Source organism: Papio anubis, chromosome 7 (genome assembly GCF_008728515.1).
Source record: "Papio anubis isolate 15944 chromosome 7, Panubis1.0, whole genome shotgun sequence".
NCBI lineage: Eukaryota > Metazoa > Chordata > Mammalia > Primates > Cercopithecidae > Papio > Papio anubis.
Window position 1 is genome coordinate 71,654,567 of NC_044982.1, and position 24,351 is coordinate 71,678,917.

The 24,351-nt window shown below is 41.1% G+C and overlaps 1 protein-coding gene across 10 annotated transcripts in view; it reads left to right on the top strand.

The window, feature by feature from the left end:
• The window catches only part of BAZ1A (bromodomain adjacent to zinc finger domain 1A), a 228,291-nt gene that overhangs the window by 101,406 nt on the left and 102,534 nt on the right, over window positions 1-24,351 (top strand). For 9 of the 10 annotated variants that reach the window (XM_031669145.1, XM_031669148.1, XM_031669146.1 and 6 more), the window contains one exon: window positions 12,796-13,074. The exons of the other annotated variant lie outside the window; for it this stretch is intronic. In XM_031669145.1, the coding sequence (XP_031525005.1) occupies window positions 12,796-13,074 (279 nt within the window). The remainder of the gene's footprint in view (window positions 1-12,795; window positions 13,075-24,351) is intronic. 10 annotated transcript variants of the gene reach the window in all.

Genomic DNA, 24,351 nt, shown 5'->3' on the forward strand with positions numbered 1-24,351 from the left:
AGTACTTTTAAGTAGGAGTGTACGTCTCGCTCTGCTCCTGTAGAGACTTGTTTTGTTACTCAAATAGAGTTCTCATAACTAGTTAAGTGAACTTGGATTAGGTAATTGGATAAGGATTTTTTTTTAAGGATTTTAAAGCTACAGGCCTTGCTAACAATTATGATTAAAAAGAAAATTGAGAGTACCAACAAAATAGTAAATAGGCTTAAATTTCAAATTGTTTTCTCCTTCTATATAAGCAAGGGGCTTTTCTCACCTTAGAGGGTAGGATGAATATGGCTGTTATCCTTTGTGAATTAAACGTTCTTAATGCACTTTGGTTCTTGAGCCGAATTATTCTAACCTTGGAGAAATCTGAAATGCTGAAATACAGAAGATTTTTCGCATTCCAGAACTATCTATCTTCCATTATTTTTATTTATTTAGTTATTTTGAGACAGGTTCTCGCTCTGTCACCCAGGCTGGAGTGCAGTGGCACAATCTTGGCTCACTGCAGCCTCGACCTCCTGGGCTCAAACAGTCCCCCCCACTTTACTACCTTAGCCTCCTGAGTGGCTGGGATTGCAGGTGCATGCCACCACTTTGGCTAATTTTTGTATTTTATGTAGAGACAGGATTTCGCCATGTTGCCCAGGCTGGTCTTGAACTCCTGAGTTAGGTGATCTGCCTGCCTGGGTCTCCCAAAGTGCTAGAATTACAGGCATGAACCACCATGCCCAGCCGTATCTTCCATTAATATCAAGGAGCTGTATTCTTTGTAGTCTTAGGGCATTTAAACATTTTAAATAACTAGATTTTTATTTTCAATTTTTGTTTTTTTTCCCCTTGTGCTGAAGTGTTTGGGCTTTTGGAAATTACAAGCAGTCCCAGAGAGATGATTGGTTTGGGAGCAAAGGTATTTGACCATTTACCCTGAATTAAGGAGTATTGCTGATGTTCTTAGGTTTCTATGACTGAACGAAAAGAATTTTGACAAAATTGGAAGAAGACTGCCTTTTAATGATGTTAAATTTTGAATTACTTTCTGTTTCTCACAAATGATTACAAAGAGACCTTTCCAAAAATGCTTTTGTGGTAAGTAGTATATGGTGGTCTGTAGTATGGTAACCTGACCTTTGGAACAACTCTGGAAAAACTATGAAGGAAACCTCTGCAGGCTGCTCTATTTTTGAGACGGAGTCTCACCCTGTCAGCCAGTCTGGAGTGCAATGGGGTGATCTCGGCTCACTGCAACCTCTGCTTCCTGGGTTCAAGTGATTCTCCTGCCTCAGCCTCCAGAGTAGCTGGGATTACGGGCACATCCCACCACGCCCGGGTTATTTTTTTTTTCTGTATCTTTAGTAGAGACTGGCTTTCATCATGTTGGCCAGGCTGGTCTAGAACTCCTGACCTCGTGATCCGCCCACCTCTGCCTCCCAAAGTGCTGGGATTACAGGCATGAGCCACCATGCCCGGCTGGGCTTCAGGCTACTCTTAGCACTGCTTATGGAGTAGCCCTAAAAACAAAACAAAACAAAACAAAAAAAAACCTCTGTTTTCACTTGTTAAATCACCAGTTGGTTTATGTGAATTTGTTTGAAGACTAGCCTTTCAGTGCATTATTTTGAATATTTTTCTTTTGTATTTGCCTGAAGACCACTATGCTCGCTTATTTGCTTGCATTTTTTATTTTTTGAATATAAGTTTCTCTAATCAGTCTAAAAAAGATTTTCTACACCTCCTAGCCTTATTCGCTTTCCAACACAATACAAAGTAACTTTTGCCTGTAAATGTGGTTAGTAGAGGTTGCCAGTGACTTTTTTTTAATATTTTGTTTTATTTTATGTTAATTTTAATGTTAATTTTATGTTAATTTAGTTTGAGATGGAGTTTCCCTCTTGTTGCCAAGCTGGAGTGCATTAGCATGATCTTGGCTCACTGCAACCTCCGCCTTCCAGATTCAAGAGATTCTCCTGCCTCAGCCTCCGGAGTACCTGGATTACAGGCGCCTGCCACCATGCCCGGCTAATTTTTTGTATTTCTTTTTTTTTTTTTTTTTTTTTTTTGAGACGGAGTCTCGCTCTGTCGCCCAGGCTGGAGTGCAGTGGCGCAATCTCGGCTCACTGCAAGCTCCGCCTCCCGGGTTCACGCCATTCTCCTGCCTCAGCCTCCCGAGTAGCTGGGACTACAGGCGCCCACAACCGCGCCCGGCTAATTTTTTGTATTTTTAGTAGAGACGGGGTTTCACCGTGGTCTCGATCTCCTGACCTTGTGATCCGCCCGCCTCGGCCTCCCAAAGTGCTGGGATTACAGGCGTGAGCCACCGCGCCCGGCAATTTTTTGTATTTCTAGTAGAGACAGGGTTTCACCATGTTGGGCAGGCTGGTCTCGAACTCCTAACCTCAAGTGATCCATCCGCCCTGGCCTCCCCAAAGTGCTGGGATTACAGGCGTGAGTCACCACTTCTGCTTGCCAGTGACCTTTTAATTGCTAGTTTTCTGTCTCTATCTTACTTGATATTATAGCCTGCTTCCTCTTTGTCCTTCTAAGCAGCAATGGTCACCCCCTCCATTTTATCTAGTGCAGCATCTCCTGTTATTGCCTTGTCATGCAATATATTTGTTGCCTCACCTTTTTAATTTTATTTTTGTTTATATTTTTATTTTTTTGAGATGAAGTCATACTGTCTTCCAGGCTGGAGACAGTGGCCCAATCTTGGCTTGCTGCAACCTCCACCTCCCGGGTTCAAGCAGTTCTCTGCCTCAGCCTCCCAAGTAGCTGGGATTACAGGTGCCTGCCACCACACCCGGCTAATTTTTTTTTTTTTTTGGTGAGACGGAGTCTTGCCGTGTTGCCCAGGCTGGAGTGCAGTGGTGCGATCTCAGCTCACTGCAACCTCTGCCTCCTGGGTTCAGGCATTCTCTGCCTCAGTCTCCCGAATAGCTGGGATTACAGGTGCCTGCCACCACACCCAGCTAATTTTTGTATTTTTAGTAGAGACGAGGTTTCATCACGTTGGCCAGAATGGTCTGGATCTCCTGACCTCGGGTGATCCACCCGCCTTGGCCTCCCAAAGTGCTGGGATTACAGGCGTGAACCTCTGCACTTGGCCTGTTGCCGCACATTTTGTCTTCTCCAGGAACCTGTACTCTTTGAGACAGTGACTGACCAGGATGCATCCTCAGTGATTAAATAGCACAGACTCCTTACTACATTCTCCTTAACTAATTGCTAACTCTTGATTGACCTGCTTTTTCATAGGTAGAGAAGACTCAATAGCACATCAACTATAGACAAATGCATAAGCTAAGGTGCATAATTTAGTCTTTTTTTTTTTTTTTTGAGACGGAGTCTCGCTTTGTTGCCCAGGCTGGAGTGCAATGGCGTGATCTCTGCTCACCGCAACCTCTGCCTCCCAGGTTCAAGTGATTCTCCTGCCTCAGCTTCCCGAGTAGCTGGGATTACAGGCATGTGCCACCACGCCTGGCTAATTTTTGTATTTTTAGTAGAGACAGGGTTTCACCATGCTGACCAAGCTAGTCTCGAACTCCCGACCTCAGGTGATCCGCCCGCCTCAGCCTACCAAAGTGCTGGGATTACAGGTGTGAGCCACCGCGCCCGGCCAATTTAGTCTCTTAAATATGATTGATTCTGGCTGCGTGCAGTGGCTCATGCCTATAATCCAAACATTTTGGGAGGTTGAGGTGGGAAGATCACTTGAGGCCAGGAGTTTGAGATCGGCCAGGTCAAAATAGTAAGACCTTGTTTCTACAAAAATAAAAATACTCTGTAATTTTGGCGAGCTGACAACAATTTTGTTTATTTTTGCTGTGGATTGTTAAAAAATGGAACAGTCAGGTCTGAATACCAGCATTTCTAGACTTGTGGGATAGGAAAATGATTTGTTGTATTACCTGGTGACTTAATCTCATAAATAAAATAACTTATTTTTTTTAGCCATGTAGACACTTGGAATATATTTCCCAACTTTGAGTGAGTCCAGCCTTCCATACAAAATGTATGACTCTCTTCCACAACATCACTAACAGGTGGTCGAAATTATATTTCACCCTGGCTTTTCATTGGAAGAGGTTTGACTAGCTTATAAGGCATCCTGTTTTCATTGTTCATCTGCTCTCTCTTGTTAATAAGTCAGTCCCTTCAACAGCCTCCTTTTACAGATGAGGAAACTGAAGTTTTGGGTGGGGAGTAAATCCAAGATTACAGAGTCCAAAATTATTTTTCTAGTAACTGATAATGCTAGAATCTAACTCACATCAATTATTCTAGAATTTATGCTCTTTTTACTGTTTACTATCACATAGTGCTATTATGGAAAATTCTTCCTAATATCTGTTGAAGTATGCACTAAGAAAATAGGGGCATTGCCTGGAATTTAAACTGGCTGCCTAGATTTTTGTGTAGATACCACTGTGTACTGTCTTCTTAGACATTTGGTTTTTTACTATACCCCAAGTGATTAAGCTCTAGGTATTCAGTGGACACATCAGAACATCATCAATTTATAGTAGGGAAGAATGTCTTTCATACTGACCAATTCCTATACTGATGGTCAGTTATGTATGAAATCTAGTTATAATCACAGGCTGTTTGGTGAGCATGGGGTTTTCAAAGGAAGTTGGATAATTTTTCATAGCTAGTGTCTTTAAATGAGATGTTTAGCTCCTCTTTAAGGAATAAGCCTGCCACATGGTCCTGATACTTGGATCCATGAGTCCTTGTTTCCTGGTTGGTATAGCAGAAATTCCTAAATGCTTTTCTTTTTGAATTTTATCTTTTGTCTACTTAGCAGACATGTACTTAGTTTCAGATGTTTTAAATACATTTTTTCTTCAGACAGAATACATTTATCAGTTATTGCAATATTGTAGGTTGTAGTAACAACCTACCCCAAAACTTAGTGGCTCTAAGTAACAACCCATTTTATTTGTTCCCTATTCTGTGGATTGCCAGTTTGTTTTCTGCTGTTTTCCTCTGTGCTCACTCACTTAGCTGCAGTCAGCTGGAGGCTAGGCTGAGGCTGGTTGAAGTAAGAGATAGCCTCAGTCACAGGTCTGGGAACTCAGCTGGGATGGTTTTAGTTACCATGTGCTCTTTCAACCTCAGAAACAGGCTGTTTTCACATGGTGGTCTTAGAGTTTCAAGAGGGTGAGAATGGAAGTCACTCAATATACTTTTTTTATTATTTTGGTCAAAACAGATTACAAGGTCAGCCCAGATTCAGGAGGTCATGAAATAGACTCCAGCTTTTGGTGAGAAGAGCATGAATGTCATATTTCAAAGGAGCCTGCACACCTTTAGCCCTCTTTGCAAACAGTCTACCACAAGCAGTTGCTAGAATTTTATAGTTGGGTCATCTGATTGGATTTTGAGTGCTCACTGATAATCTAATATATGTTATCCATCAAAACACAATGAAAACCATCCTAAGAACTTGTGGACATACCTTGTTGTTTGCCCTATACTACCTATAATAATGATTCAAAAACTCTTTCTCCCTAGAATTTCTGTTGTTTCCTATACTTGCCCTCAGGAGCTGACAAGAAGAAATATCTTCAGATGTTTGAGATAGTTCTGTCTCTTTCTGCTCCCCTTCCAGATGTCTAACTTTCTCTCTTGAAAACATATGTGTTTTTCTGACATTGTTTCTCTACCACACTGGTTATTCTTCTAGGATCTCTCTGCGCATGTCGTACCTGAAACAGTAAGAATTGATAATATCTATTGAGTGCACTTACATTTTAGGGGCATTTGCTAAGAATTATCTCATTTTCTTTTCTTTTCTTTTTTTTTGAGATGGAGTCTTGCCCTATCGCCCAGACTAGAGTGCAGTCATGTGATCTCAGCTCACTGCAAGCTCTGCCTCCTGGGTTCATGCCATTCTCCTGCCTCAGCCTCCCTTGTAGCTGGGACTACAGGCATACACCACCATGCCCGGCTAATTTTTTTGTATTTTTAGTAGAAACGGTTTCACCGTGTTAGCCAGGATGATCTCAATCTGACCTTGTGATACACCCGCCTCGGCCTCCCAAAGTTCTGGGATTACAGGCGTGAGCCACCTCGCCTGGCCTGATTTTCACATTAACATTCATGGAGGAACCAAATTTAGAGAGGTTATGTAACTTATCCAGTTGCATTCAGAGAGTAAAGCTGGGATTCATTTTTCTCTCTCCTTCATATATATATGCATATATGCATACACACACACATACACATGCATACATACATGGAGAGAGAGTGTTTTGGCCCCTAAGTAGAGTACACTTTGTTTTTTTATCTGAATTGTACTTCGTTTCTGATTTTTTTTTTTTTTTTTTTTGAGACAGAGCCTCACTCTGTTGCCCAGGCTGGAGTGCAATGGCTCCATCTCGGCTCACTGCAACCTCTGCCACCCTGGTTCAAGCGATTCTCTTGCCTCAGCCTCCCGAGTAGCTGGGATTACAGGCTCCTGCCACCGTGCCCAGCTAATTTTTATATTTTTAGTAGAGACGGGGTTTCACCATCTTGGCCACGCTGGTCTTGACCTCCTGACCTCGTGATCCACCCGCCTCGGTCTCCCAAAGTGCTGGGATTACAGGCGTGAGCCCCTGTGCCCGGCCTAGTTTCTGATTTTTTTGTCACAATTTAATCTTCCCCTACTAGGTTTTTAGTTTTTTAGTTTTCCCAATACCCAACAAATTAATAGTGTGTTGCACTTTGTTCCTCAGTTTGTGCACCAGAGTGTTGGTTGACTTCATATTACAGGTGTGTTTTTAAGAAAGTACCTTGTCACTCAGCAATTTTTCCTTATGAAATAATGGTAAAGAGGAGGGGTCATCAAATTTTTTCTGCAAAGGGCCAGATAATCGGTATTTTAGGCTTTGCTTGGCCATAGGATCTCTTGTACCTATCCAACTCTTTATCCAACTCTGCAAATGTAGTGAGAAAGCAGTTACTGACAACACCTAAAAATGTAGGTATAGTTGTGTTCCCAAAAAAAAAAAAACCTACAAAAGCAGGTGGAGGGCAGGATTTGGTCTCCGTGCCAGTAGGATGCCCACCTTTAGTGAAGAGGATGATTGAAAGAGTGCAGTCATAAATCTAACATTAATAACCTGTATTAGCCTAGATTTACATTCATATAAAAATACTTTGTTATTTTTGCTCACAATAGTAAAATGTATTTTTTGTAAGTTTCAATAGTTATATTCTTATAATGTAGAAATTGAAGAGTCATTGTAACCAACCCCCTAGAATTCAGTATTAACAAATTCTACACATTTAAATGTGTATGATAAATGGGTAAAGTGTGAGTAGAATTACAGAAGTGGGAGAAAGTGAAGGTGTGTAATGTTAGAGATGGTGCTGTGCCGTTCATGGGTTATGAGTAGGGGAGAGATGACCTTTGGACTTTTCTTCCTTAAAATGGCCACTGTGGTAGTGTGTCCTGCCTCCTTAGGGTAGGTCTTTGTGCACAGTGAAGCTATAATGTAACAATAACTTTGTAGAGTAAATAGACACAAAGGAAACAAATGGCACAAACATTTTGTAGGAGATAGTAGAAACCTTAGGGTGTAAAAGGGCAGCTATATATCACTGGTTTTGGCATTTGTGCCATTGTTCTCCTTGGTATTTTTAGGCAGTGTTAAATCTAAATTGTGTTTGTTGCAATTCACTGCGTTTAGCTGTCCCCCTGCCATGGCACGAAATATCCCATGCGTGGGATATTTCCTACTCAGTACCTCAGGCACTTAGCTGCTGTGGCTAGAGCTGTGCTGTCCAGAACAGGAGCCATTACTTGGCCAGATAGGTTATTAAGCACTTGAAATATGATTAGTTCGAATTAAGATAGGCAGTAAATGTAAAATATACATTGGATTTTTTTTTTTCTTTTTTTTGAGACAGAGTCTCGCTCTGTTTCCCTGGCTGGAGTGCAGTGGCACAGTCTCAGTTCACTGCAACCTCTGCCTCCCAGGTTCAAGCGATTCTACTGCCTCAGCCTCCCCAATAGCTGGGACTACAGGCATGTGCCACCACGCCCAGCTAATTTTTTGTATTTTTAGTAGAGATGGAGTTTCACTGTGTTAGCCAGGATATGCTCGATCTCCTGACCTTGTGATCTGCCTGCCTCAGCCTCCCAAAGTGCTGGGATTACAGGCGTGAGCCACCATGCCTGGCGGATTTTTTTTTTTTTAAAGAAGAATGTAAGTAAAGTATCTCGATTTTTAAAATGTTTATTACATATTGAAATGAAATTACTTTGTGATATATTGAGTTATTTTTATTTTTAAAATTTTAAATGTGACCACTGGAAAATTTAAAATTATACATGTGACTAACCATTCTATTTCTACTAGCACTGGCTTACAGACTGAAGTATAAGATATTTAGATTTGAAGTATAATTTTCTTGAGCAGTACTTAGTATTGTTTAAGTTATTAAAAGTATACTTCATGTGATGGATATCCCAGTTACCCTGATTTGATAATTATACATTGTATACAGGTATTAATATGTACAACTGTTATATATCAATTTAAAAAAGAGGAAAAAAGTATACCTATGTACATTATGTGCTAATTATGTATTGGCTTGAGAAGCTAAATCTTACAGATATGTTTGTTTCTATAGGAAAAAGTTAGAATTTTTCTTCTTTACTTTTTTCTTTTTCTTATTTTTTTTTAAATTTAATTTTTTTTTTTTTTTTGAGACATTGTCTTACTCTGTCACCCAGGCTAGAGTGCAATGGTGCGATCTTGGCTTACTGCAACCTCGGCCTCCCAGGCTGGAGTGCTCCTCCTGCCTCAGCCTCCTGAGTAGCTAGGATTACAGGCATGTGTCACCACGTGGACCTGGCTGATTTTTCTATTTTTAGTAGAGACTGGGTTTTGCCATGTCATCCAGGCTGCTCTTGAGCTCCTGGGCTTAAGCATTTTTCCTGCCTCAATCTTCCAAAGTGGGATTACAGATGTGAGCCACCGTGCCTGAACTAGAACTTTTTTAAGAAACAGGGCTGTGCTCTGTCGCTCAGTCTGGAGTGCAGTGGTGTAGTCATAGCTCACTGCAGCCTTGGACTCCTGGGTTCAGCCTCCTGAATAACAAGGACTATAGATGTGTGCCCCCTGGCTAATTTTTTTCTTCAATTTTTGGTGGAGACAGGATCTCACTTTGTTGTGCAGTCTGGTCTCGAACTCCTGGCTTCAAGTGATCCTCCTGCCTCAGCCTGCTGAAGTGCTGGGATTACAGGCATGAGCCATCGTGTCCGGCCAAGACCTACCTCTTAACATCACTTTCCCCCCAAAAAATTCTAATAGTAGTTTTAAAAATCTTTTTTTGCCCTCTGAATTCTTCCCTTCCCTTTCTCTGAATTCTTAGGATATCTGCCTTCTATCTTATAAGGATAACTGTTTTTTACTTTGTATTTTTGGTGATATACACCCATTATTTCCTGAACTAAATGATACTTCAAAAGAATCTTCTTTGTACTGAATTAAGAGCCATATAACTTGGCATATGCATGTTATTTCTGTAGATCTCATTTATGTTAAGGTATGATTAGTTTCTCTTGCTTTATTTCCATAGATACCTTTTTAAAAAGTAGTTCTATAGACATGTACAAAGGAAACAATCTAAATGGAATTGCCCCCACTTTTTGGAGAGCAAGCTAATAGAGATAACCTACACAGATAGATGTACTAACCAGGAAATAGGCATATAACAGTTGAAGTACTTTTAGAATGATGGGAGAAGTAAAGATTTCAGGAAGGAGAAAAAATTGAAGAATAATTATTTATATGGTTACATATAATTACAGAAAAGTAGAACAAAGTATAAAGCAGGAAAAAATTTTACCTGTATCTTACCACTTAGAGGCAGCCATTGTTAACCCTTTTGCATATGTATAACCGTATGCATATATATAAAAAAATTTTTTTTCCAGACAGTCTCACTCTTAGGCTGGAGTGCAATGGCATGATTGTGGCTCACTAGCCTTCAACTCCTGGACTGAAGCGATTCTCCTGCCTCAGCCTCCAGAGTAGCTCGAATTACAGGCTCATGCCACCACAGTGGGCTAACTTTTTACATTTTAAAAATATTATATTGTCCAGGCACGGTGGCTCACGCCTGTAATCCTAGCACTTTAGGAGGCTGAGGTGGGCGGATCACCAGGTCAGGAGATCAAGACCATCCTGGCTAACATGGTGAAACCCCATCTCTACTGAAAATAATAAAAAATTAGCCGGTGGCATGTGCCTTTAGTCCCAGCTACTTGGGAGGCTGAGGCAGGAGAATCCCTTGAACCTGGGAGGCGGAGGTTGCAGGGAGCCGAGATTGTGCCACTGCACTCCAGCCTGGGTGACAGAGTAAGACTCTGTCTTAAAAAAAAAAAAAAAATTGCACTGGGTGCCGTGGCTCACTCCTGTAATCCCAGCACTTTGGGAGGCTGAGGTGGGTGGATCACGAGGTCAGGAGTTTGAGACCAGCCTGACCAACATGGTGAAACCCCGTCTCTACTAAAAATACAAAAATTAGCTGGGTGTGGTGGTGCACACCTGTAATCCCAGCTACTCAGGAGGCTGAAGCAGGAGAGTCACTTGAACCTGGGAGGTGGAGGTTGCAGCGAGCTGAGATCGCGCCACTGCACTCCAGCCTGGGTGACAGAGTGGGACTCCACCTAAAAATAAAAAAAAATTATTGCAAAATGATATATGAGTAATGCTAATTTAAAAAATTTAAACAGGGCTGAATGCGGCGGCTCATGCCTCTAATCCCAGCACTATGGGAGGCTGAGGTGGTGAATTGCTTGAGGCCAGGAGTTCGAGACCAGCTTGGCCAACATGGTGAAACTCCATCTCTACTAAAAATACAAAAATTAGCCAGGCATAGTGGTATGTGCCTGTAGTCCCAGCTACCTGGGAGGCTGAGGCACAAGAATTGCTGGAACCAGGAAGGCAGAAGTTGCAGTGAGCTAAGATCATGCCACTGCATGCCAGCCTGGGCAACAGAGTGAGATTCTGTCTCAGGAAAGTAAATATATAAATAAAAATAAAAATTCAAACAGGCTGGGCATGGTGGCTCATTCCTGTAATCCTAACACTTTGGGAGGCCAGAGTGGGAAGATCGCTTGAGCCCAGGAGGTTGAGACCATCCTGGGCAACGTAGTGAGACCCCATCTCTACCCCCACAAAAAAAAATTGGTGATTGTCCTAGTGTGCATCTGTAGTCCCATCTACTCAGGAGGCTGAGGCAAGACAGAATGCTTGATCCTAGGTGATTGTACCACTGCCCTCTAGTCTGGACAACAGAGTGAGACTCTCTCAAAAAAGAAAAAAAAAAACAATATAGAATTATTTAGAATCACAAAAAAAGTTTTCCTTTTCCTTCCTTCCCAGTCACCCCTCCTTTCTCCATAGGGAATATCTTTTTACAGTATGTATATAAATACATACATTTTTGTGATTATTACAATTAATGTACATGGGATTGTGTATTCATTGATTTGTGTTTTTCCTACCCATTATGCCTTAGGAATCTTTCTATAATATAGATCTCTTGCATTTTAAAAGAGAGTGGATAGGGCTGGGTGTGGTAGCTTACACCTGTAATCTCAGCACTTTGGGAGGCTGAGGTGGGTGGATCACAAGGTCAAGAGTTTGAGACCAGCCTGGCCAACATGGGGAAACCCATCTGTATTAAGAATATAAAAATTAGCCGAGCACGGACGGGCGTGGTGGCTTATGCCTGTAATCCCAGCACTTTGGGAGGCTAAGGTGGGCAGATCACCTGAGGTCGGGAGTTCAAGACCTGCCCAACATGGAGAAACCCCGTCTCTACTAAAAATACAAAATTAGCCGGGTGTGGTGGCACATGCCTGTAATCCCAGCTACTAGGGAGGCTGAGGCAGGAGAATTCTTGAACCTGGGAGGCGGAGGTTGTGGTGAGCCGAGATCGCGCCATTGCACTCCAGCCTGGGCAGCAAGAGCGAAACTCTGTCTCAAAAAATAAATAAAAAATAAAAAAATAAAAAAATAGCCGAGTGTGGTGGGCTACTCGGAAGGCTGAGGCAGGAGAATCGCTTGAACCTGGAAGGTGGAAGTTGCAGTGAGCTGAGATCCAGCCACTGTACTCCAACATGGGCGACAGAGTTGAGAGTCTGTCTCCAAAAAAAAAAAAAGAGTGGATAGAATTTTTGAAAATAAGTAAATGCACATATTAAGGAATTCCAGCAGAATAGAAGAGCACTGAATAGAATGGTTCCCCAGTTATCCCTCCTGCCTGTTACCTTGAGTTTTGTATGACATTCCAGAAATCTGTGCTTCTGTAGGTACCTTTTATTTTCTTTTTCTTTTTTTTAAACACAAATGAGCTCATCGTATAGTTTCAAGAAAATACAGGATAGATAAAACTGAAAATAGGTATTTTTCTATTAACATTAATGGAAATGTTAATTAAGAACTTTATACTTTTTAATGACTGATTTTTCATTATGTGAAGTACTAGTTTATTTAGCTTTTCTCTTGTTAGCTGCTTAAAGTTTTCAGTTTTTCACTGAAAAACAGATGGAACTCAAAGTCTAGTTTTGACTGATGTGCCTTTAAATTGCAAAATATACATATTTAGTTTAAATATACTTTTTCTTATGTTTGTATTAGTGTTATAAGTTGACCAGTTACCAAACCCTTGAGTTCTGTGAGTCTACATAAAATTTTGCATTAAAGGCACAAAAATAACCTGATAATGCTATCAGTTTTTAATGTAAAATTTGTGAAATGATAGGTAATGGGATTTTTGTTTTTGTTTTTGTTTTTTAATCAGTGACTTTTTTGAACGAACCATTCTGTGCAACAGCCTTGTGTGGAGTTGTGCTGTGACGGGTAGACCTGGACTGACATATCAGGAAGCACTTGAGTCAGAAAAAAAAGCAAGACAGAATCTTCAGAGTTTTCCAGAACCACTAATTATTCCAGTTTTATACTTGACCAGCCTTACCCATCGTTCACGCTTACATGAAATTTGTGATGATATCTTTGCATATGTCAAGGATCGATACTTTGTTGAAGAAACTGTGGAAGTCATTAGGAACAATGGTGCAAGGTAAAGTACTTTTAATTTTTCCTCTTGGTAAGTTTATATTCACATTGCTCAAATTCAAAACACACAAAATGATAACCTAAGAAATCTTCCCTTTTACTATGCTCCAGCTATCCTGTTAACCCACAGATAGCCCTGGTATTAGCTGTTTCTTGTATATCTTTCTAAAGCTAATTTATACATATGCCACCAAAAACATATACATGCATACGTCTGTATGTATATATATAATATGTCTTATGTAACAGATATGTATGCACAAATTCCTTCTCTTTTTAATGCAAAAGAACATGTATACTCTAGATCCCTTTTCACTAAAAAGATCTTGAAGGTTAGTCTACTGTTACATAAGCCGCCTTCCTTCTCTTTAATTTACTGTATAATAAAGTTCCATTATATGGAAGTTCCATCTTTAAGAGTAGAACTCTTTAGCTAATGGTATCTACTGTGTCCTCATTATGTCACCTAATAGTTTAAATATGCCAGTATTTATTGATTGGTTTTAGTATCTTATTTAACAAAACCAGGATTGAGTTTTATATACTCCACTAAGTTATCTTTCTTTCATACTTTCTCACACTGCTTTATTGAGCTATAACTCACATACAATACACTTCTCCTTTCTATAGTATACAAATGCAGTGTTAGTGCTTTTTCTTTTTACCGAGCTCTTCAGAAATAAAGTGGATTTTTATATGAACATTGAAAATGACATAATCTATGGCAATAAATTAAAAATTATCAGTGTTTTCCTGAAGTCTTAAGCTTTGTGATTGACTAGTCACTGACATTTATAATAATAAACTTTATATGCATTAAAACCTTTTGTAGCCTCTTGACTTTTAGGATATTAACTGTTTTGGATGCCCTGAATACAAATTTTTTTTTCTGGATTTGAAACTTTAGAAGCCAAAAGTTATTTACGTTGTTACTATTATCTTATTTGGAGAATCATTATAAGTTTATATGTAATGTTAGAATTAATGTCTTAACAAATTAATATAATCCATTTTAATTGTTAGGTGCTACCCTACTTGAATCTTACAAAGCCAAGCAACCAAATGTGTTTATATTAAGAACTAACTTATTTGGGTTTGATTTTTGGGAAGTAATTAAGTCCTTTTTTTTTTTTTTTGAGACGGAGTTTCGCTCTTGTTGCCCAGGCTGGAGTGCAATGGCAAGATCTCGGTTCACTGTAACCTCTGCCTCCCGGGTTCAAGTGATTCTCATGCCTCAGCCTCCTGAGTAGCTGGGATTACAGGCACCTACCACCACGCCCAGCTAATTTTTGTATTTTTAGTAGAGACGGAACTTTATCAGGCTGGTCTTGAACTCTTGACCTCAGGTGATCCACCCACCTCAGCCTCCCAAAGTGCTGGGATTACAGATGTAAGCCATTGTGCCTGGCCTAAGGCTTAATTTCTTAATATATTGGCTATTCTTTTTGTTGTTGTTTGAGACAAGGTCTGGCTCTGTGGTGGTGGTGGTTGTTGTTTTTAAACTTTTGGTGTAGATGAGGTCTGGCTCTGTTGCCCAGGCTAGAGTGCCATGGCTCCATCTCAGCTCACTACAACTTCTACCTCCCAGGCTCAAGCCATCCTCCTACTTCAGCCTCCTGAGTAGCTGGGACTATGGGTGCATTCCACCATGTCCAACCAATTTTTGTATTTTTTGTAGAGGTGGGGTTTCACCGTGTTGCCCCAGCAGCTCTCAAACTCAGGAACTCAAGTAATCCACCTGCCTTGGCCTCCCAAAGTGCTGGGATTACAGGCTGAGCTACTGAGCCTCACCTATATTGGCCATTCGTAATTGGCGATTGTGCCTGAAGTTTTCCTCCCTTAAGTACAACATTCTGAATGTACTCTGTTTTTTTTTTTTTTAAAAAGTATGGAACTCTTGTTCTAATACATTTAAATAATTAAGCATAGAATTGGGTTAATTTGAAATGTGCTTGTAAGAACAAGAGAACAGGCCGGGCGCGGTGGCTCAAGCCTGTAATCCCAGCACTTTGGGAGGCCGAGACGGGCGGATCATGAGGTCAGGAGATCGAGACTATCCTGGCTAACACGGTGAAACCCCATCTCTACTAAAAAATACAAAAAACTAGCCGGGCGAAGTGGCGGGCGCCTGTGGTCCCAGCATCTCGGGAGGCTGAGGCAGGAGAATGGCGTAAACCCGGGAGGCGGAGCTTGCAGTGAGCTGAGATCCGGCCACTGCACTCCAGCCTGGGCGACAGAGCCAGACTCAGTCTCCAAAAAAAAAAAAAAAGAACAAGAGAACAGTACTTTAGTTATTTTTATCTAAAAACTAAGAATGGTTACAGTTATTAGATCCACTCCTTAGGTCCTTTGTTCCCATGATCACTTAGATTATAAGTACCATAGGTTGGGGCTTTTGGGGAGGGTGGAGTTTGTGGAACTTGAGACTAGAGACTCCCCAATTCCTCAACTCCTCCAAAGACTAGAGACAGCGGGCCGGGCGCGGTGGCTCAAGCCTGTAATCCCAGCGCTTTGGGAGGCCAAGACGGGAGGATCACGGGGTCGGGAGATCGAGACCATCCTGGCTAACACGGTGAAACCCCGTCTCTACTAAAAAAACCAAAAAACTAGCCGGGCGACGTGGTGGGCGCCTGTAGTCCCAGCTACTCGGGAGGCTGAGGCAGGAGAATGGCGTAAACCCGGGAGGCGGAGCTTGCAGTGAGCTGAGATCCGGCCACTGCACTCCAGACTGGGCAGCAGAGCGAGACTCCGTCTCAAAAAAAAAAAAGACTAGAGACAGCACTAATTAAGAGTTCATATGTATATTTTACTAATATATCCTTAAGGTTGGCATCTTTTACATAGCTATTTTGTCTTCTCTGTACCTTGCTGTGAGCACTATTGACAAGGGAGTAATAGGTAAGGTAAGAATAGTAAAAACAAAATACTAAGAGGTGGCATATGAAAAAGGAGATTAATTGGGGATGATGAATTATAGGGAAATCATGATTTAAAGGAGGCTCAGTTAAGAGTTAAGTAGAAAAGGGGACTCAAGATGCCAGTGGATAATCTAGTAAGTTTTTTAGCTAAGTAATTAAATTTTTTCAACCAATAGCAAGAAATCATCAGGAAAAGTATTTAGAAATAACTGAAAACTTCTTTCCCTTTTAAGATTAAGTTATACTGTTGTTTTTCTGTGGATTTTTTTTTTTTTTTTTTTTTTTTTTGACAGGTTCTGGCTCTGTTGGCCAGACTGGAGTGTAGTGGTACAATCAGAACTCACTGCAGCCTCAATCTGTCAGGCTCAGGCAATCATCCTGCCCCAGCCTCCTGAATAGCTGGGACTATAGGCATGTGTGATGACACCTGGCTGATTTATTTATTTTTTTAACTTTTAGTATAGATGAGGTCTGGCTATGTTGCTCAGGCTGCTCTCAAACTCCTGAGCTCAAACAGTAATTCCACCTTGGCTTCCCAAAGGGCTAGGGTTATAGATGTGAGCCACTGCACCTGACCTTTTCTGTGGGTCTTATAAATCAACTACACTGTCCTATGAAGTGTGAAATAACAACATAATTTACCTTTTAAAGGGATGTACCTATACCAATCTTGCTGCTATACGATAGTCATATATTTGAGTTCCTTTTTTATACCAGACACTGATTTAGGTGCTATGGATTAATGGCTCCCCAACTCACAAAGCCAAACATACTTGCTGCTTCTCAAATATGCCAGGCATGATCCTGCCTCAGGGCCTTTGCATTACTCTTCTCTTTGCCTGGAATTTTTTTCCCCAGATATCAACATGGTGAGTTCTTTTACTTCATGTCTTCTTATATATCACTTTCATTGAAGCCTTCTGTCCTATGGGAAATTTAGCATTTTCTTGCCCCAACTTTTATTTATTTTATTCTAAAATTTATTTATTTTTTGCCTCCCCACCCTTGCTCCAACTTTTAAAACATTTTTATTAAAAAATTTTTAAATTGTAGACCAGTTGTAGTGGCTCAAGCCTGTAATCCCAGCACTTTGGGAGGCTGAGGCAGGTGGATCACCCGAGGTCAGGAGTTCGAGACCAGCCTGGCCAACGTGGCAAAACCCCATCTCTACAGAAAATATAAAAATTAGCTGGGTGTTTTGTCTTCTCTGTAACTTGCCGTGAGCACTATTGACAAGGGAGTAGTCAATGGTCAACTGTAGGCATGCGCCTGTAATTCCAGCTACTCGGGAGGCTGAGGCAGAATTGCTTGAACCCAGGAGGTGGAGGTTGCAGTGAACCGAGATCACACCACTGCACTGCAGTCTGGGCAACAAAGCGAGAGTCTGTCTCAAAAAAAAAAAAATTTTTTTTTTTTAGTTGTGGAAAAATACACAACATAAAATTAGTCATCTTAACCATTTTTAAGAATACAGTTCAGTCCTCGCCCCAACATTTTATATTTATCTTCCTTGCTTTGTTTTTTGTTCACCTTGGCACTATATTTTCTTTATTTTGTTTGTTGGTGGTTTCCTCCAGCAGAATGTAAGCTCCATGAGCTCAGGAATTTTTGTTCACTGTGTTGCTAGCACTTAAAATGGCATATAGTATGTGAGCAGAGCAGGTATTTGTTGAAGTATAAATAATGCAAAACAAATTTCAAATAGAAGTACTTTGAAGGCAGTGGTATGGTAGAGAGTGAGAGGAGGAAGTGGTTGGCACTTGAGCTAGGGTGGTCAGAGAATGTTGCTGTGGAGGAAGTGACATTAACTCAGAACAGAATGAAGGAGAAGGAACCAAACATGTGAAGAACTCTCTAGACAGAGGGAAAGGCCTGAAGTGGAAATAATTTAAAATAATGCTCTGACTGCTGTTTGGTGAAATGATTGAAAGGAGGTCAAGCATGGAAATCCAGGAACCAGTTTGGAGGCTACTACAACAGGCTTTCTAGTGCAGATAAGAACTTTGAATCAGATGGCAGCAGTACAAATGGAGAAAATTGGATGGATTCAGGATATTTTGGATGGAGAACTAACACATTTTATTAATGGATGGGATGGATGCTGGGTTGGGCAGGGGAATGTGTGGGGAAAGGAGAAATCATGGATGATGAAATCATGGATGATCTCAATTTTTTGCCTTTAGTGGATGATGGTAAAATGGAGAAACTTAGCTCATGCCTATAGTCTCAACTACTTGGGAGACTGAGTCAGGAGGATCAGTTGAGCCCAGGAATGCAAGGTTACAGTGAGCCAACTACATGATCATGCCAACTACACTCCAGCTTGAGTGACAGAGCGAGACCCTGTCTCTAAAATGAAGAAAAGGCCAGGCGCACGGTGGCTCATGCCTGTAATCCCAGCACTTTGGGAGGCCGAAGCGGGCAGATCATAAGGTTAGGAGATGGAGACCATCCTGGCTAACATGGTGAAACCCCATCTCTACTAAAAATACAAAAAATTAGCCGGGCGTAGTGGCAGGCACCTATAGCCCCAGCTACTCAGGAGGCTGAGGCAGGAGAATGGTGTGACCCCCGGAGGTGGAGCTTGCTGTGAGCTGAGATCGCGCCACTGCACTCCAGCCTGGGCAACAGAAAAAGATGCGGAAGCCTCAGGAAGTAATGTATCAGTTTAGCCATCTTTGCACTCAAATCAGGCCCCGTTATTTTCTGATTACTCTGATTTTGTTTTTCATGGACATGTTTATGTTACTCATAAGTGACTTTTTTTTTCTTTTTGTGACGGAGTTTTGTTCTCATTGCCCAGGCTAGAGTGCAATGGTGCAGTCTCGGCTCCCTGCAACCTCTGCCTCTGGAGTTCAAGCGATTCTCCTGCCTCAGCCTCCCGAGTAGCTGGGATTACAGGTGACCGCCACCACACCCAGCTAATTTTTGTATTTTTTAGTAGAGACGGGGTTTCACTATGTTGACCAGGCTGGTCTTGAACTCCTGACCTCAGGTGATCCACCCATCCCAGTGCTGGGATTACAGGATTACCGCGCCCGGCCTCATAAGTGCCTCTTACAGGCTAGATACTGGGCTGGGTATATCGGGGTTTTGGAAAGAATTAAGATGCTCCAAGAAGCCTATGCAACATAGTGAGACCCTGTCTCTACAAAAATTTAAAAAAAAAAAAAAAAAGAAAAAGCCAGGCATGGTGGCATGTGCCTGTAGTCCTAGCTACGCAGGAGGCTGAAGCAGGAGGATCACTTGAGCCCAGGAATTCTAGGCTGCAGCGAGTTATGATTGTGCCACTGTGCTGCAGCCTGGGTGACAGTAAGATGTGGTCTCTAAAAAAATAAAAATAAAAATAAATACATTAAAAAAAGATGCTCTTGAGTTCAGTTAGGAGAGAGACAAACATGCGGACTTGCTAAATATTAAAGTTATGAATAAGGTAACTCAAGAGCATCGAAATTCAGTGTGGCATTGAGGCTAGGCCTAGCTTCCCCACACTCACCTAACACTGAATAAGTCTTTTAACCTTTGCCACATTGGATGGTATCTCAGTGTTTAGCTTGCTTGTTCCAGTCCTTTGCTCATTTTTCTTTTGGCTTGTTTGTTATCAGTATATTTGTGGGAGATTTATATTAAATACTAGGCATATTAAGCTCTTTGTTATACTGCTAAAGTATGTTTCTGTTTCATTTTTTGTTCTTTTTCTTAAGTGTGCAATAAGGGTAAAAAAAACCTTTATTTATTTATTTATTTATTTATTTATTTATTTATTTTTTGAGATAGTTTCTCACTCCTATCACTCAGGCTGGAGTGCAGTGGTGTGATCACGGTTGATCTCCTGGGCTTGGGTGATCCTCCCACCTTAGCCTCCTGAGTAACTGGGACCACAGATGTGTGCCACCACGCCCAGCTACCTTTTTATTTTTCTGTATTTTGTAGAGATAGGGTTTTGCTGTGTTGCCCAGGCTGGTCTCGAACTCCTGGGCTTAAGCAGTCTGCTAGCCTTGGTTTTCCAAAATGTTGGGATTACAGGTGTGAACCACTATGCCTGGCCTAAGACCTTTTAAATATATGTAACAAATAATTAAGAAATAAAGAATAAAAATACAATAAACATCCATGCATTCTCCACATGTGTTAAAAACTTAAGACAAATTAAATTTAACAGAGCTTAATTGACCAAAAAACGATTTGCAAATCAGGCAGCCCCCTGAACCAGAAATAGGTTCAGAGTGACTCTGGTGCTGCTGTGTGGTTGAAGAGGATTTATGAACAGAAAAAGGAAAGAGACATACAGAAAATGGAAGTGAGGTACAGAAATAGCCAGATAGCAATTGGTTGCAGCTTGTTGTTTGCCTTATTTGAACACGGTTTGAACAGTTTGCTCCCTGTGAGTGGTTGAAGTATGGCTGCTGTGACTTAGCTACTTGTTACAAGAGTCGGTTATAGGTTATAGTCTGTTTAAACACCCAGTTAGATTATAGTTAACCATATACAGAGAAACTTTTAGGCTGAACTTAAAATATATAGGGAAGCAGCATTAGGCTAAACTTAACACTTGGTATTATTATTATTATTATTATTTGAGACATAGTTTCACTTTGTCGCCCAGGCTGGAGTGCAGTGGCGCAATCTCAGCTCACTGCAACCTCCACCTACTGGGTTTGAGCGATACTTGTGCTGCAGCCTCTTGAGTAGCTGCAATTACAGGCCCACACCACCAAGCCCGGCTAATTTTGTATTATTAGTAGAGATGGGGTTTTGCCATCTTGGCAGGGCTAGTCTCGAACTCCTGACCTAAGGTGATCCGCCAACCTCAGCCTCCCAAAGTGCTGGGATTATAGGCATGAGCCACTGTGCCTAGCCATACTTGGTTTTAATAGGATACCTTTATCTTTGCTTTTTGTTTATAGTTTGAGAAAAGTTTTATGGGAGGCAGGTAGTGATAGTGAAGGGCAGACTTTGGAGTTAGACTTTGTTGGACAAATGATATCCTTTTGAGTTATTGCGAGATTAAAATGAAAATGTATATATATGTATGTGTGTATTGTACACATTTTGAATTGCTGTAGAATATGGTAGCATTTTATTGGGGGAATAATACTGCTGTTGACTTGAGGCTTATATGGTAGTTAATTTTTTTTTCTTTTGACTAATTTTCTATTGAAAATTAAATTTTATAATTAAACTTCAAAGATGACTTGTAATTTTAACATTTTATCTTATTTTATTTTTTATTTACTTTATTTTGTTTTATTTTATTTTATTTTATTTTATTTTAATTTCGAGATGGAGTCTCGCTCTGTCACCCAGGCTGGAGTGCAGTGGCGTGACCTCGGCTCACTGCAACCTCTGCCTCCCAGGTTCAAGCGAATTTCATGCCTTAGCCTCTTGAGTAGCTGGGATTACAGGCGCCTACCACCACGACCAGCTAATTTTTGTATTTTTTAGAGAGACAGGGATTTGCCATGTTGGCCAGGCTGGTCTCCAACTCCCGACCTCAAGTGATCCACCCGCCTTGGCCTCCCAAAGTTCTGGGATTACAGTTGTGAGCCACCACGCCCAGCCACAATTTTAACTTTAGATCCTGAGTTCCTCATCATATATCCTTATCTCTCTCTATCCTTTTCACTTAAATTTCAGTTAAAATAACTTTAAGATATAAACTTGCCTAAAATGACTAGATTTCCTTTGGTTTGAATTGTGCCTTCACCACATACTTACTACCTGTATAACTTTTTGGCAAGTTATTTAACATCACTTATCTCCTAGATTTCCAGTAAAAGGCATGCAGAATTATAAAGAAATGAGATAGAGACCATTCTTTTGTTAAATTAGTTGGTATAGGTACTCAGATCTGCTTGCTTCAGTATTCTTTTCTTATTGTTTCATTGACTTTTAACTATCTCCGTTTGTCTTTTGTCTTTGAGATGGGGTTTTGCTCTGTCACCCAGGCTGGAGTGCAGTGGCACAATCTTGGCTCACTGCAATCTCTGCCTCCTGGGTTCACGCCATTCTCTTGCCTCAGCCTCCCGAATAGCTGGGACTACAGGCGCCCGCCACCACGCCCGACTAATTTTTTGTATTTTTAGTAGAGACAGGGTTTCACCATGTTAGCCAGGATGGTCTCGATCTCCTGACCTTGTGATCTGCCCGCCCCAGCCTCCCAAAGTGCTGGGATTACAGGCGTGAGCCACCGCGCCCGGCCTATGTGGTCTTCTAAGAATGCCATGCAAACAGACTTTAAGGCATCTAAGTATTATTTCTTTATTTTTATTTTTATTTTTTAAATTTATTTATTTATTTTTACTTCACTATGTTGCCCAGATGGCCTCTTGGGCTCAAGGGATCCTCCCTCCCACCTTAGCCTCCTGAGTAGCTTGGAGTATAGGCACGGGCCACTGTGCCTGGTCCTCACTGTCTTTTTTTTTTTTTTTTTTTTTTTGGAGCAAACACAATCATTGTTTAATGAAACGTTGGAAGGATGGTGAGCTGAAACTCAAATACTTGGGTGATTCACCTATCTTCTGTCCCCTCCCCTGGAACTAGAGAATTAAATCAGGAAAAAAGATGTGGAAATCATACAACCAAGAAACATTTTGGACTTACTGTGTAGTCATCATTCAGTCCAAAGATAGAATTAGAGTTTGAGAGAATCTGAAAAATTGAGTCAAAATATAATCATAAATTTGGTAATTTTTAAAATTAAAGTGGGCTTTGGGTAACCCATTTTCAAACTTTTTTTTTTTTTTTTTTTTTTTTTGAGATAGGGTCCCACTCTGTTGCCCAGGGTAGATTGTGGTGGTATAATCATACCTCACCGCAACCACAACCTCCACCTCCTGGGTTTAAGCAATTATTGTGCCTCAGCTTCCCGAGTAGCTGGGACTACAGGTGCCTGCCACCACGCCCGGCTAATTTTTATATTTTTAGTAGAGATGGGGTTTTGCCATGTTGGCCAGGCTGGTCTTGAACTCCTGGCCTCAAGTTTCTACCAGCCTCAGCCTCTCAAGGTGCTGGGATTTACAGGCGTGAGCCACTGTACCTAGCCATTTTCAAACCTTTTTACAAGCATCTCTTTTTAAATAAGAATTGGCATGTTGATGTAGTCTTTGAAATAGATACTGAAAACAGTTAATTTCTGGATAGGTAGCTGTTTTTCTGCATAATTTCCACCTTTAACCTCTTCTACTTCACCAGTTCTACCTACTGTTCTTTGGGTCTGGAAGGAATCTACATATCTGTCAAATAGATATCTTCAGGGTCTGTGAAAGTCTACATTTTGCAACCACAGAATGGCTCTACTAATTCCATTTGGGAGAAAGTTGAGTGTGTGCAAGAGAAAAGATACTTGATACAGAGAAGTGGCAGAGATTCTAAAATTTTGCCTACTTGGAGAGTCAGCACTACCCTTAAGGAACCTCTGTAATATTGTAGTACATAATCTTCTATTTAGCTAGTGTACAGACTACTTAATAGTTGCAATTCTTTGGAATACAACTTCAGACATCAAGTAAGCTGAAAATCTAAAACTGGGTAGGAAAGTAACTGCCACAGGGTTCATCCATGTGCTTGACCTCTGACTAGACTATAAAAGCTATTCAAGAGCCAAAATTAAAACATTGGTGTTAAACTGTCCCAAGTTATTTTGGGATCCTCTTTGAACTTTTTGTTCGTTTGTTTTTGAGACAGAGTCTTGCCCTGTTGCCCAGGCTGGAGTGCAGTGGTGGGATCTCAGGTCACTGCAATTTCTATTTCCCGGGCTCAGGCAATTCTCCCACCTCAGCCTCCCAAGTAGCTGGAACTACAGGCCCATTCCACCACACCTAGATAATTTTTGTATCTTTTATAGAGGTGGGGTATCACCATGTCACCCAGGCTGGTCTCAAACTACTGGGCTAAAGCAATCTGTCTGCCTCGACCTCCCAAAGTGCTGGGATTATAGGCGTGAGCCACTATGCCTGGCGTAAACTTCTTTTTTAGTCACAGGGATAGCTTTTGTCTATTTGTGCATACAGATATTTGAGTGACTGCCACAGTAGGGCTCTGATGGGGGATACAAAAATGAATACAAGTCTCTTTCTGTGTAGACACTCGAAGTTTGAAGGAGCTAATGAAAGTTTATGAATAACTGAAAGAGAATAAGTTGCTATAAAGGAGGCACAGTTAAGATATTCTGGAAGCTGAAAGACTTTGTGGCAGATTTGAAGCAATATGTGCTAGAAGGTACTTCTAAAGGTGGGTGTCCTGACAGCAGCAAGAAGTGGGACCTAATAGCAAAGGAGAAGCTGGAATAAGCAGCAGTTAAAAAAACTATACTGGTGGGTCGGTATAAAACTTGGTTGCATTAGAAGACATTGCAGAACTGG